The sequence below is a fragment of the Oreochromis niloticus genome, linkage group LG20, assembly GCF_001858045.2.
Source record: "Oreochromis niloticus isolate F11D_XX linkage group LG20, O_niloticus_UMD_NMBU, whole genome shotgun sequence".
In the NCBI taxonomy this organism is placed as follows: Eukaryota; Metazoa; Chordata; class Actinopteri; order Cichliformes; family Cichlidae; genus Oreochromis; species Oreochromis niloticus.
This window is the reverse complement of record NC_031984.2, coordinates 22,718,334-22,732,333: the sequence shown is the minus strand read 5'-3', so window position 1 is coordinate 22,732,333 and position 14,000 is coordinate 22,718,334. Positions and strand designations below refer to the sequence as shown.

The following is a 14,000-nucleotide window of genomic DNA, read 5'->3' as shown; positions in this document are numbered from 1 at the left end:
TCTGAAGGTACAGACTTGTCAAAAGCAAACCACACTGCCACCACACTTCAGCAAAATTTAATTTAAATCCTTCAAACCTATCGCAGCATTCCCAGGGGATGTCAGCCAATAAAAGATCTGAAATAAAATGCCATAACAAACACTTAATTTGAATCTTCCCCTCTCATTTGACACGTCAAATTGTTACCCTCATGACTTAAAGTAAAAAGACTCTCTGATTTCCAAAGTTGAGAGGGAGGAAATATTTGAGGGTGTGAGTGTGCTGTTAAAAATCACCTCAAATTACACTTTAAAGTATTTGTGCACTAATCCAGTGCATTGATGGTGGATAATTCTTACAATAATCATTCTTTATGTGTTGTTTTACATGGAAGAAACACTCAATACAAATATATCAATTACAATATTATATTCAAATTCCTGGAGTGATAATAGAGAACCTTGATTCAGTGTCTCTGATCAAAAAACAAATTAAATACAAGAACAAAAAACACAGACAACAAGGACAGGAGCATGTGTGACATTCGCTTCCTGGTTAATTACTAAGGTACGGCAGAGATTACATGTTATTCATCAAAAGCATAAGAGTGATTCCTGTGGTAGTCAGTGCTTCATTACAATAAACATTTCTTTTTAAGGTGGAAGGGGAATTCCTTTGTGTTTACCACAAAGCATTTGCATTTCAGTAATGGCACAGAAGTAGGAATATTTCATCATTAGGGTAACTAATCTGTATGAGAGACAGGTATCATCCTCGCGTCTCTGGAGTCCTGGGAGTACTCAAGACTCAAAATAACTCTGTGAAAGGGTGGAGATGTTTGACAAGGGACCTCATTGTTCCTTTCTGCAAGCATAACCCTTCAAGAAAGTTACACAGAATAAAAGGCTGTCTAATTATAATCTTTGTTACATGTAGCATGTCCCTCAAAGCAGAAAGGAGAGATGAATGATTACTAGAAGATCCTTATTGTGAAGCCTTTATTAAAACAAAATTGCACGGGAACTTGAAAGGAAGACAAACATGAGATGAATCATTTGCTTTATTAAAGTAACTATAAAGGATAACAAAGTTTAACGGTTTACAGTTTAGAGTAAAATGTCAATCACACATATTTAATATCTGTAATACTCTGAATATTTATAATTGTGCTATTTGTATATATTACAGCTATTTCTTATATTTTGTAACTTTGTAATTAGTTTTATTATTTCATTTACTTCAGTCTGTTACTGTTTGTATTGTCTTGTAGCAATAGTAACCACATAATTTCCTTAGGGATTAATAAAGTATTATGATTCTGATTTCAATTAGATAAACATTTATCTTCAACATATGTCTTAAGCCACCTCACATTTCTTTGAATTTGCAAGGAAAATGGGAAATGGGTGAAGTAATTTATTAAAGCATGTGCAAACATCCTTGGAAATACAATATATAAGGGAAAAACAGCGTTTGTACCCTGAAATCTCTTAAGCAAACTTTCTTGTAACTTGCACAAACAGTCTTCAGGAATATTTCTTCTTCTTTGGATGCTTTTTGTTCTCTTCTCAGTCACGATGATCCTATACTGTTTCAATAATGATGAGGTCTAGGCTCTGGGGAGGCCAGCCCAGTGTTCTTTTGCATGTTTTTCTGTCCAAGTCCCCTTTTACTCCACTGGCATTGTGTTGACACTTTTTTCCTAATCCCATCAATTATGACAAGATCCTCAACAACACTGGCTGAAATGCAACCCCATATCATAACAGAGCCTCCACCATGTTTCACAGATGGCTGCAGGCACTCACTGTCCTACCTCTCTCTCTCCTCACCTCCTCCATACATGTTGACAACGATTTGAACCAAAATTTTCAAATTTCATTCAGAAATCAATCAAACCTGTTGCGACTGATTTTCAGTTTAGTTCTCATGTAATATCTCACCTGGTTTCCCTTCCTTAAGAATTGCCTCTCGACAGCCGCCTTTCCACTGAGACCCTTTCTGCTAAGGCTTCAGTGAACAGTAGATGGATCAACCGACGGCACAGAATTTTTTATCCTGTTTTTTTTAAGTATGCCACTTCTTTTTCTGTCCTCCACTTATCCAGTTTCCTCATTTTTTACACTTTGCACACCATGCTGAGATATGACAAAATTTCAACCAATAGCTCTTTGAAAATCACCTTGTTGGTGTAAAAAAATATTTTATGTCTGTCAAACTGTGTTATCTTTGGCATTTTTTATATATTCAACTGTTTTTGTGACAAGCTGCTAGTATTAAAGTTGCTAAAGATACTATTTAAAAAATATTCTTTGCTCAGTTGTCTGTTATGTGTAGACATAGCATTGATTCATAAATTGAGTTGGGTGTCAGAGGCCAGAGAACTTGTTTAACACCAGTTTAAAGGCTGAAAGAAGGTCTGGCTCCTTGGGACTAAAATACAAAGAATTGGAGGGTGCGTCCAGACTTTTGCACAGTACTGTATGCTTGGTTATGGTGCTAAACTTACCTGATCGTTGCCAGCACCATGGCAACTGTTATTAAAAGGGCGAATAAGAATAATGAGAAGGGATTGAGTTCCTGGGGCTGTGCCTAGGGGGCTCAGTTCAAACTGATGCAAACTCTCTGAAACTCTTTCGTTGCCCTAACGGGAATGAAAGTAAGATGCGGTAGGGAATGCAGAATGACTGTCAAGCTTGCTTTCTGGTAATCGAACATTAAGGTTCTACACGCTACACCAGTCTGAAATCCACAGGCCCAAGAAATCAGCGAGAAATTTCGTTTCTTCCCAGGAAGGCGTTATTTTGGAGGTATACTCGCTCCTAAAAAGAGAACAGATGCATATTGCAAAGACATCTGGACAACAGAAAGTTTTCAATTTAAAATCAACACTGACACTCTGGTTGATGCCTTGTAAGACATAAAAAAAAGTCAAAGTCATGCTAAAACCAGACTGTCAAAATCTGATAGCAGGTCCAACACCAAGACCCATAAAATACAGAAAGTAAAATGATAAAAGTTCTCTATCAGAGAAGCGCAGTGATCCAGAATCCTAACAGGAAGTTGGCTGGCGAATGCCGCAGGATAAAGATGGAGGTCATTATGAAATAAGCCGGCTTTGCTCATATCTGTCACCTGCTGCCAGATGGTGATACGCGCATGTTTTCTAAGACTCCTCAGACAACACAAGACTCAGCATCGGAGCAAAAGTGGAAGGCAGAGAGAGCTGTTTTAGAGGCTGAAATAAAAACTAATCTCAAATTCAATACTAGCTGACAGCAAATGAATTCCTCCAGCTTACCTCAGCATGAATAAATAGGCATATGGGGAGTCAGCTGTGGGGGAGGTATCGGCCATTTGTGAGGCCCCAAATCCATTAGTTTCAGCTCAGGGTTTTATGCATCAAATAAAAAAAAAAAAGCCAATCTTGCTTTTTAAGGCATCTTCCCCGCTGTCCAGGCCGATAAGGTGCATCTTTAAGGTCTCTCATTTAGGAACAGCAAATGCTACTCAGTCTGGTTCGGGCTATTTCAAGCACAGTATGAGTTTGATCAAATCTTATTCAAAGGCTTGAAAAATGTGGTAGTCTTTTTTTTTAATTCATGAAAAACAGAAACATTGAACTATAAAGAATAAAATAATTAGAAAATTTACTAGAAAGGAGAGGGAAAATTAACACAGTCTTGTGATTCAAGTGCTACACACTTACAGAGAAATACTGCAAATACATAAAAAGAAACACAGGAGTTAGGAGAGCTAATAAAAAAATGTGCCAGGCAATACTGCTGACTATCAGCTGGGGTGTGCTGTGCTGTACTGCAGCCTTGTTAATTAAGTTAATTGCATTTTCACTTACATTGTCTTTGTAAGAGAAATGTGACATGAATGTTCCAACCAATATCCAACCATGTCACCACATGTTCTAGCAAATCAAAGCTACTGCATCTCAAATGCAATAACACCAATTGCACCAAGGGTTTCCAGAGCTGTGTACACTGGGGAAACAGAATTGATTAGGTCCAATCCATATGTGGGAGTAACAAATTAAAGATATTTCTTTGTTGTTCTGTGTTGTATATTGAATGTCTACATAAAGACAGGGATATATTGCTTTTGAGAAGGATATTTTCATCGAGTTTCATCAAGTTTCCTCCTGTGCATGAGCACGAAGGTCATTTGTCACCCATCAGATGTCAAGATATAGTAATAGGGATATTTATTATAAATGTGTAGAATGATGTTTTTAACCACAGCCATGAATGCCTGACCATTTTTGGTTTTAATTTTCGACAATGTATTATAGATTTCTTTCTTTCTCAGCAGACTAAAAACCTCATAAACAGTGATAATACAGTGTGAAATCTGTGTAAAATATTGTATTTGTCTTGTTCATGATTGCACACACTCTAATTAAACTACGCTATGTGAGTCAGTTATGACAAAAAAACCCCTGAAAATAAATGACTGGGGAAAACAATCATTTTTATTCATTCTTTTGAATAAAAACTAATTTGATGGTAATTTAAGAAAATAATTGCAATTGCATCTTTGCTGCTACACAAGGTAACAAACATAAGCTGTCATGCACAGGAATGCTGACATGCTGTGACACAAAAAGTAAAGTCAATGGATGCTCACAGCAGTACTGTGTTTATTCCATCACAGATATATATTACTGGTAATGTATTTATAAGATGCATCTAAAAAGAAGGAGGGGTTTATGTGATCCAGTTATCAGGGAGTCATACAGCTTAGCCTCACTAAAGTTTTATTCCTGGGTGCTGCAACTGACTGTCAAGCTGTGGGCTCAGGAGAAGCAGCGGCCATGGAACAGTGGGCTCTTTTCCACTGTGGGAAGTTTTGTGAGGAGTACTACAACTATATCCACCCTGGGAAACTTGTGAGTGGCATGAGGTATTGCTGACACTGATATGACCCCACTCCTTGTGTAACCAAAGTGGTACAATGTCAAGCACATTTCCAATGGATGACAGACTGTCTGGTTTTTAACTTCTCTCTCTTCATGATGGTGACTAAGGATATGCTCTGACTTCAAGTATTAAACAGGCTCCTGGGCCAAGGAACGCTTTTATGTTCAAATACTGACCTAAGGTCATGACCTTTGGGTTCAAACTGATTTTATTCCATAGGGTTGCGGGTATCAGCCTTCCAGAGGGAGTTTGCAGTAAAGACTGCTTTTTTTCAGGTAGTACAGTAAGCTGATTAGGATAGGGTACTTTCCTTTGGAGGCTTGCTGAGCACTTCCAGCTGGGAGAAGACCCCAGGGTATCACCCACAGAACATTTAGGGTTCCTGAAACAAAGCTAGAAATGGGTGTTCGGGGGATTCTTTGAATACCCTATTAAGTCTCTTGCTACTGTGACTTGAAAACGAATGGATGGATGGATTCTCAAAATCGTTATTTATTATTCTTTATTTGTGGACGAAGCAAAAAATATTAGTGATGGGAGGAATATTCACAGGGAGGAACAGTCCACATCTTCACATATCCCTATACAAAACTTCAAAGACACTCTAAGAGTTGCTTGAGGATTCCTAAAGGCTTTGCCATGTACTGATGAATCAGTGAGTGAGTCAATATTTGAAACTCCACTCACGTCTTAGATTCATACATGAGGGTACAAAGGAAAGTGAAAGATGTTCCATTACTTTATATTAGACTGCTAGCTAAAAGTTTCATTTTCACTTGCATCACTGAGACATTTGGTGTCAGTAAAATGTGTGTTTTAAAACATGTTTTCAATTTATCGTAATAGCTGGCTGTAACAGATAAAACAAAATTCAGGTTTATCTTGAAAAATCTTACAGAACCAAATCTACACTAAAACAGTTTTGTTGGGAATAGGAATCCATATTTCAGCCAAACATTTTCATTAGGTGAGCGTTTTGTTGACTGCCACTATCCTATTGGCAAATAAAATGGCAACTGCAAACACACTGGCTGTTGTTTAATTTTTGTATCAGATCAGTTTTGCGCTTGTCATTTGTCGCTAAATGCAGTAAAGAGCAGCATTTACAGCACTTGCAGCAATCAGTATTGTTATCTTAATTTCACCAGTCGTCCTCTACTTGTTTCTGTCAACTGTGTCGAGACAAGAGGCTTTACACACTTGTCAAAGTGCACAGTGAAACAAAGAGCTTAGGAAAAATCCCAGCAAAGACTCCCAATAAAGTATCCTCAAATGAAACAAATGCATATAAACGAGGTAAGCAACATTAATGTGTGTGTGTGTGTGTGTGTTTGTGTGTGTGTTTTTCCTATTTTCTTAATAAAAGTGTTTTCCCTTCTACTTAGCTGAGCTATGCAGCAAGCAGAGCAAATGGATCCCCGTTACACAATTAGGGGAGCACAGTTTTGCTAAAAATTATAAATATGTTTATAATGATATGCTTTGAAAAGTAAACATATCATTATGCAGTCTGCAAAATCCTGATTATATTTAAGACACCTGTATCGGGCATTAGTTTACTATTCTCAACCATGAAAAACAAGTAATAAAACTGATTTTTGGATGAGCCTTTAAGTTGGTTCACTGGAACCTGTTTGGTGTTTGTATACCACACCATGCTTTGGCTGTCAATCAGTTATTATAAACAGCTAAAACTCTGATTTTAGCATGGCTGAAATGTCAAAATGATCTGTAAGCCCAAATTAGCCAACTTTATCAACTAACCTGCTGATCAGAGAGTATTTGTCTGTGGTTACTTTTTTTCAGGTAGGACTCCAAGATGCCCCAAGGTAATTATGTGTTCATTCAAACCTGGTCCCTCAATTTGAAACACAATCCATAACTGTTATTTTCACTGGTTTCTTACAGGTTTCCACAACATATAAACTAAAGAAAATCTTGTGCAAGCCTCAGTGGCACAACTGCTTTGCCAAGCTACTCTGGCTGTGCATTTTGGCTGTGATAATAAAAGTCAAAATATATGACTTCTTAAAAGGTGAAGACACCCACTTTTATAAGTAAGGCAGATTCTTCCAATGTTATTTCTCAGTTATTATGAAGAGAAAAAAAACATTTGATTGCTGGTTAAACCAATTCAGCTCAATAGGATTATGTGTTTTTGTATCCAGCTTTGCTAAAATTGTTCTCCTTCAATGCCAACTATAGATGTTTCTAGGATTGTACTCCTGCCAATTATTTTTAGGCAGATGCTTGTAAATTTGTAGAGCTTTGAATAAAGTGTTCAAATTAATATTTTGCATCAATAGATGATCATTTTTGGCAAGCTGCTGTATAATCAGAGAGAATATCCACAGCAAATGACACAAGACACACGAGTCTTTTTTTCCCATAATGACCAGATTGCTGTATACTACCCCTTTGATTCATTTGAATATTTCAGAATTTAGTTTTTAATTAAGCAGAAATTCAATCTTTTCCTTCAAGGCTTTACATGTAATGACTTACTTCATAATAAAAATGGAATTTCTCAATAAAACATGAGTAATAAATTTTTATGATGCTCCACCGACTGTTTTAAGACAGTATGACAAAACCACACAGTCACATGAAAACCTTTAATTCAGTGTTTGAAGTTGCTTGCTGTGTTAAGTAGTGATACAACAATCCAACTTCATCAGGTGTAATCTTTGGCTTTGGGTATCTGTCAATGCTGAGTATCAATATAATACAAGGGGGACAAAGTAAGGCATAAACCATATTTGAATGTTGAATAAAAGCAATTTTAAATTAAAGCTGAAGGCAGAGAGGGCCGTTGCATCGCGGTGGAGTCGAGCCCTGCCCAACATCTCCTATGCCCACTAGGTGACAATGGAGAATGCCATTTACCAAAATGTCACACTGATGCATGCCATTTGTGGAATCACCAGTTAAACTTTCATCTAGATCGAATGATGATCATAACCTACTGTGCATTTCCACTTCCCACTAGCTGGTGTCCTAACTATTGCTGAGAAATGGCATATCAATGTGTTCGGGGCTCGACTCTCATTCTGCCTGTGAAGTTTGGGAGACACTGGACAATGTGCCTTTGAGTTACAGCAGTTTAGTAGTTCATGGCGGCCATGACCACACCATTTTACAAAACCCCAAAAGCTTCACAATTTAACATCACCAAGGTCTTCAGGTTCCACACAAAATCATGTTGATCTGATGAAATCTCAAGGGGGACTTCGTGAAAGATCGAGGCCTTAAAATGGCGAAAAATGTCGCCAAATTTTAAATACAATTCCTCAATTCCTGTTGAGTTTAGTCAATGAGTGGTTCCAATAGACTAATTTGTACGTCTTCATTTCTTACATAAGGCTGCCAAATTTCAGACTCATAGGTCAAGCATAGTGTCTTGGCTGCTTTTTTGAAATTTTCTAGGGGGCACTGTGGAGCCATATTGCAATATTTCATGAAAGTGACCATAAAACACGAAAGCCTTCTTCACATTGGAGGTCTGTGCCAAGATTCATGAGTTTTAGAGCTTTCCAAGCTTTCTACGTCCTATTTCATGGTGATTTGCATGGCATACAGTTTTCACACTGAAGCATCATAAAGGTTCACTGTTTTTTAGGTGGAGGGGCTCAATCTAAGTGGAGCAGTACAGCAAAGTATGAAACATGATTTTTCCTGCTCCCACTAGGTGGCGCTCTAACCACTGCTGGCAATGGTCATATGAATCTGTTCAGGGCGGGACTCTCATCATGCCTGTGAAGTTTGGGGGAGATTGGCCAACATTTCTTTCAGTTCTAGCAATTTTGTGCTTCATGGTAAAACATCAAAATTCACCATGCCGCCAGGGCCACGCCTTTCGACGAAGGCTCACAGTTTTGAATGTAACCTAAGACCAACTCCTTAAGGCTTTCCTGGACAAATTTGAGGCTGTTGGGATCATCTGCCTTGAAACATTACCCCAAAGTGTAAAACATGACATTTCCTGTTCCCACTAGGTCAGGGGTGGGCAATTCCAGGCCTCGAGGGCCGGTGTCCTGCAGGTTTTAGATCTCACCTTGGGTCAACACACCTGAATCACATGATTAGTTCGTTACCAGGCCTCTGGAGAACTTCAGGACATGTTGAGGAGGTAATTTAGCCATTTAAATCAGCTGTGTTGGATCAAGGACACATCTAAAACCTGCAGGGACTCGAGGCCTGGAGTTGCCCACCCCTGCACTAGGTGATGCTGTGAACACTGTCAAATATTGGAGCTGAAATGTGTTCAGGAGCGGAGCTGCAAACCTGAGAAGTTTGGTCCAGATTGGACAATGTATGTGGGAATATGAACAAATATCATGGCGAATGATCGAAATTCGCTATGGCGCCACATGGCGAAAACTAAAAAGCAGTTTAGTCTGACCGAATATGAAGTTGAAGTTGATCCTTAGGAGGAGTTCACAAAAGTACAATGCCTGGAAATTGCAAAATTGCCATTTTCAATTCAAAATGTTGGGCTTCCTGTTGGGTTTGGATCACGGGGTCCCCATGGAGTCCTTCGTCCATCTTGGCATGTTACATACATGCACTAAATTTTGTACATGCAGCTCAAACTGTGTGTCTGTAGTACTTCAACATAACTGGCATAGGTGGAGCGCTAGAGCCATTCTGAAACGCCCACGTCCAAAGTCAAGTAAAATACACGGGTCTAACACGGCTGCACATTTCACGCGTTTTTGAGCATGTTAAAACCCTCAAAAAGCCCGTTCATTTGCCTGAATATTAATAATAATCTGAGCAGATGCAACAAATTACAAAAAAACTGTGGAAAAAACAGGCGGACATGGTGAAGGACATAGTGTAGGCTGTATGGGTATTTTTGACCTAAAAGCCCATTTCACAGGAGTAACTGACATTCTGTGTTGGTCCCTGCTAGCTTCCCCCACCTGAGATGGCAGACGATTGTCAGACCAGAAGCTGAGGCAACATCCTCGTGCTCCTTATGAAATCTGCACAGTAATCACACAGAGAGCGATGCAGAGCTGACAGCCTACCAATAGCTCAGCGGCACCACACCAAAAGCAGACTGTGTGAGTGAAAAAACGTCCACTCGGTGATCCAGAGACAGAGGCAGCTGCAAATATAACTCATCCTTTGACAGGGTCACCTGTGGAAACCGTTTACAGTGTTAACTTCTTTCTCTTAAGGCGCTAAGGTATAGAAAAGAAACCCTCATGAATGTATGAGTGTGTGTGCGATTGGCTGAATAAGGCTTATAGTAAAAATGGCTTTGAGTGCTCAGTTATAATAGAAAAGGGCTTCAAAATTATCAGTAAAAAACAAGAGCTTTTCAGCAAAAATCACAAAAAGTAATTCTTAATTTTTCTATAAGTTTCTATCATTTTTGGAACCCAACATCACAACTGAAACACAGTTGAAATTGTGCAATGAACGTGCAATGAAAACCATCTGATTGATTAATCAAACAAAAATAAATACAATTTAAAAATATATATTATTCACATGCTAAAGCTCAGTGTGAGAGTCATTAGGTTAATGCAGGCCGCTGCCATTTATGGTCATGCTAGTTCCTCATTTCCTTACGCCTAATCTCACTACGCCCACTTGACCAAAGTTTGGCATCAAGTCAAAAACCTGCCAGTACTGCAGGTGTGAAATACCCTCAACTGCTGACCCCGCCCCTATGATATGATAGCTCTCCCTTTAGCAAACACATGCAGTGCTTCTGGTTTTTACTTAGCATAGCTTCATAAACACTGAAATCCTAGAATTCAGTTGAGCCGTTTGGCCCCATAGACGATGTAAATGTGTTTTCTGAGGATCAGACCATTCCAAATATTGGACTGGTGTATCCCTAGTATGAAGGTTAGCTGCATCTATGTGGGCAAACTGCATCATGATTGCTCTCTTGCTCTCTGTCTTACTCACTCACTCCTGTATATAGTGCACACCCATGCAACAGGACATTGAAACCTTCAGAGAGCAATAGGGGGAGAGGCGGTTAACTTCAGATGAACTCACTATGGGAATAACTTCCCCTTGGCCCTACTGCTCTCCCACACAGCCAATGTTTACTCTTAAAAAGAAAACAGAGTCTGGATAAATAACCTGCCTAGTACTGTCTCTACCAAGTATTTCAAGTCTGCACGCTAAAAGAATTATCATGTCTTCTGTAGAACACAGAGGCTTTGGAGGTCTGTACTTACATTGCACCATGCTTTTCTATCGTAAGCAGAGCAATGTAATGTAACTCCACACTGAATATTAATGCTCAGTTACTCTGTGTTACCAACTGTGAATGTCAGGCTCAGGACTGAAGCAAGGGGCGTGCAACACAATGCTTTTCAGAAACGATTTGCCCTCTGCTCCTTTGTTAAGCATTAAATTGCTTTGAATAGCAAAGTCTGAATGTGGGTTCTGCAGCTCGTGATTGCAAGAGCAAATTTTGTGACTGCACAGACTGCAGCCCTAAATTGTCTCCTGTAGGCAGTTTGCCTGACATCAAAACTCTTCCAGGGTTTCCATCGATGTCAAAGACACTGTCTTGTCTGTATATATAAGAGAATGCCTAAGTAGGCCATAATATGCAATCCAGAATTGTGGTATAGATTGTAATCCCATAGCAAGTCACAGCTCCCAGAGGAAAGCCTCATTAGACGTCCACTGATGTGTATTGGAATTAGTGATAAGTGGTGCTAATTGCCATGTAGGCAAATTTAGGTGCCGACATGCCGTCGCGCTTTTGAAAAAAAAAAAGAAAAGACCCGCGTGTGCACATAAATTCACACAGTGACAGTCACAAACACATGCACGCACACTAATTATTTTAGGTCCCAGCTGTGAGGAGGGGCTGCTGATTTTGAGCAAGGCAACATGAAAGATTATTCATTCCTCAAGATACTGTGCTCATGCAACAAAGCCCTTATTCATCTTGCTCTCAGTTTCAAACTCTGACATTCTGCAGAGAGCTACCATTTGACCCCGAACAATTTGTAAGGGAGGAAAATTAGGTTTCTCATTAAAAGCAAGATCACAAAGCAAGATTCCTGTACTACGACCGGCGCAATCTCATTTAGGTAACAATTGAGGCGCTATTTAAAATGAATGGCTGCACGCTCAGCTGATAGAAAGAGGCTGCCTTTCAGAGATGGAAACCTGGCTGATTGTTTTTTTTGCAACAGGATGCGATGCCTGGGAAAAAACAAAAGAAAGAGAGAGAGAGAGAGAGATAGTTGCTACGCACAACTGAGAGATTGTTGATTTTCTTGCCTTGAGCTGCCAATGAAAGGAATAGCAACATGAACATTTCCTAACATTTGTAAAATTGTTCAAAGCTTTGGGCACTCTTTTCCTTAAAAAAATCGTTTATTTTTCTGTTTTAATTTTAAGAGCCATCTGTTCTGAATTCAACATAGACCATACGCATCAAGACAAGAATACACGTTTGGGAGGCTTACCTGCCAGGCGCTCCACCAATGACAGCAGGACTATAAGTTTCCATAGCAACTTCATTTTAATGGTCTCAGGTCAATAAAAGCTCACTTCCAATCACAGGTGTGTAGAATCACAGCTTTGTCCTTTCCAGCACTTTCACTGTTGTTCTGTCAAAAAAAGAAAGGAAGCAAAGGGGAGGAGACCATTAAACATTCAAAATCACTAATCACGATTCAAAACAGTTGGATGGATTTCACGAGAACCATTACTGCCCATGTTTGGGACATATAAAACAAAAAGTTAATGTTAACATGTAGAAAATGTATTTTAGGTAACAGGTAATATTTAGCAGGTGCTTTTTGTTTTAGCTGCAGATCTTGTGGTGCACAAAAGGCTTCCACTGTTGCAGACTTTGCTTAAGTGTGCTCAACGTTGCATAATAGGGATCACGGCTGCGAGAGAAACATAAAGGGATTGCTCACTTGTGCTCAAACTTACTGAGACAAAACAAAAAGCACGCTGGTTGTCAGACACATCCCTAGCACGTAATAAAGTAGCGTCCTGGCTCCTGGATTCCGCCTGAGCGAGGGGGATTATGTACGTCTGACACAAAGAGCTGACTGTACACAGTACAAAAACATTTTCAGTCCCCCTGGGAGACTCGCAATTGATTTTCTCAAAGGCTGAACTGTAACTTATCTCTCCTTCTTACTTAAATAAAGTCCCAAACAAGTTGTGATATGACAATGAGTCGCACTCCTCCCGTCACTGATAAACAATGATGCAGCCTGTTTATTTGTTTAAATACACATACATCCCTAACATGGTGATAGCCAAGATCCTTTCTGATGAAGCGGCAGATAAATGTTTGCGTACGGGAGGCTGCTTATGGAGTGAAAAAGGATGAAGGGAGGAAATTAGCCGTTGTCTTTGTTCAAACCGTCTCTCCCTGGAACATTTAACTGACTGATGGTACAGCTTCCTCTGACTCCAAACCATAAGCATACTGAAATAAATGAGAAGGGGGGGAATTAATAAGAACATACAGTGTAGTCTATCAGGAGCCGCGTGCCAAAAAAGCAGAGACAACTGAACGATTACGCTTTCTCAGTTATCTGCGCGCCTTCTATCCTTGCACGGCTGAAAAGCATGATAGAGCATACTGATGCTTAAGTGAATATATCAACTGCGTCCCTAACACGTTTGCCTACACTATTCCTCCTTCTGCATGTACTTAACCATTAAAGGCAACACTTTTCCCCTATAAATCTCATTATGGAGATTGAGTTTAGAGAGTCATCTTAGTTCCAACTTATCTCGCAGTTATTACGATGCAAATGTCAGGAGTAAATGTTGGCTTTCATTAATAAAACAGAGACACTTCAAATCCCTCCAAGGGCTCCTGGATATTTTTGGAATGTGCCTCCTTTGAGGGAATAATTGTGAGAAATGTGCTGAATAAATTACTCAACATTATGTCTTTAATTGAAAAAATAGGAGTCTTTAAAAATTCCAGCCGCACACTTGCGCCGTGCTACTTCAATGTCCGGGCGACATCTAATGTAACGTGTATAGTTTTAATTTGACTAAAGTAAATGTGTGTTTCACCACGGGCTGCAGATTGAACTGTCACTGCAATTTGACACTCACATTTT

The 14,000-nt window shown here is 39.3% G+C and overlaps 1 protein-coding gene across 1 annotated transcript in view; it reads right to left on the bottom strand.

Moving 5' to 3' along the window:
• The window catches only part of cntn3a.1 (contactin 3a, tandem duplicate 1), a 74,949-nt gene that overhangs the window by 52,073 nt on the left and 8,876 nt on the right, over positions 1-14,000 (bottom strand). The window contains exon 2 of the mRNA XM_005478234.4: positions 12,369-12,512. Within this exon, the coding sequence (XP_005478291.1) occupies positions 12,369-12,423 (55 nt within the window). The 5' untranslated portion in view covers positions 12,424-12,512. The remainder of the gene's footprint in view (positions 1-12,368; positions 12,513-14,000) is intronic.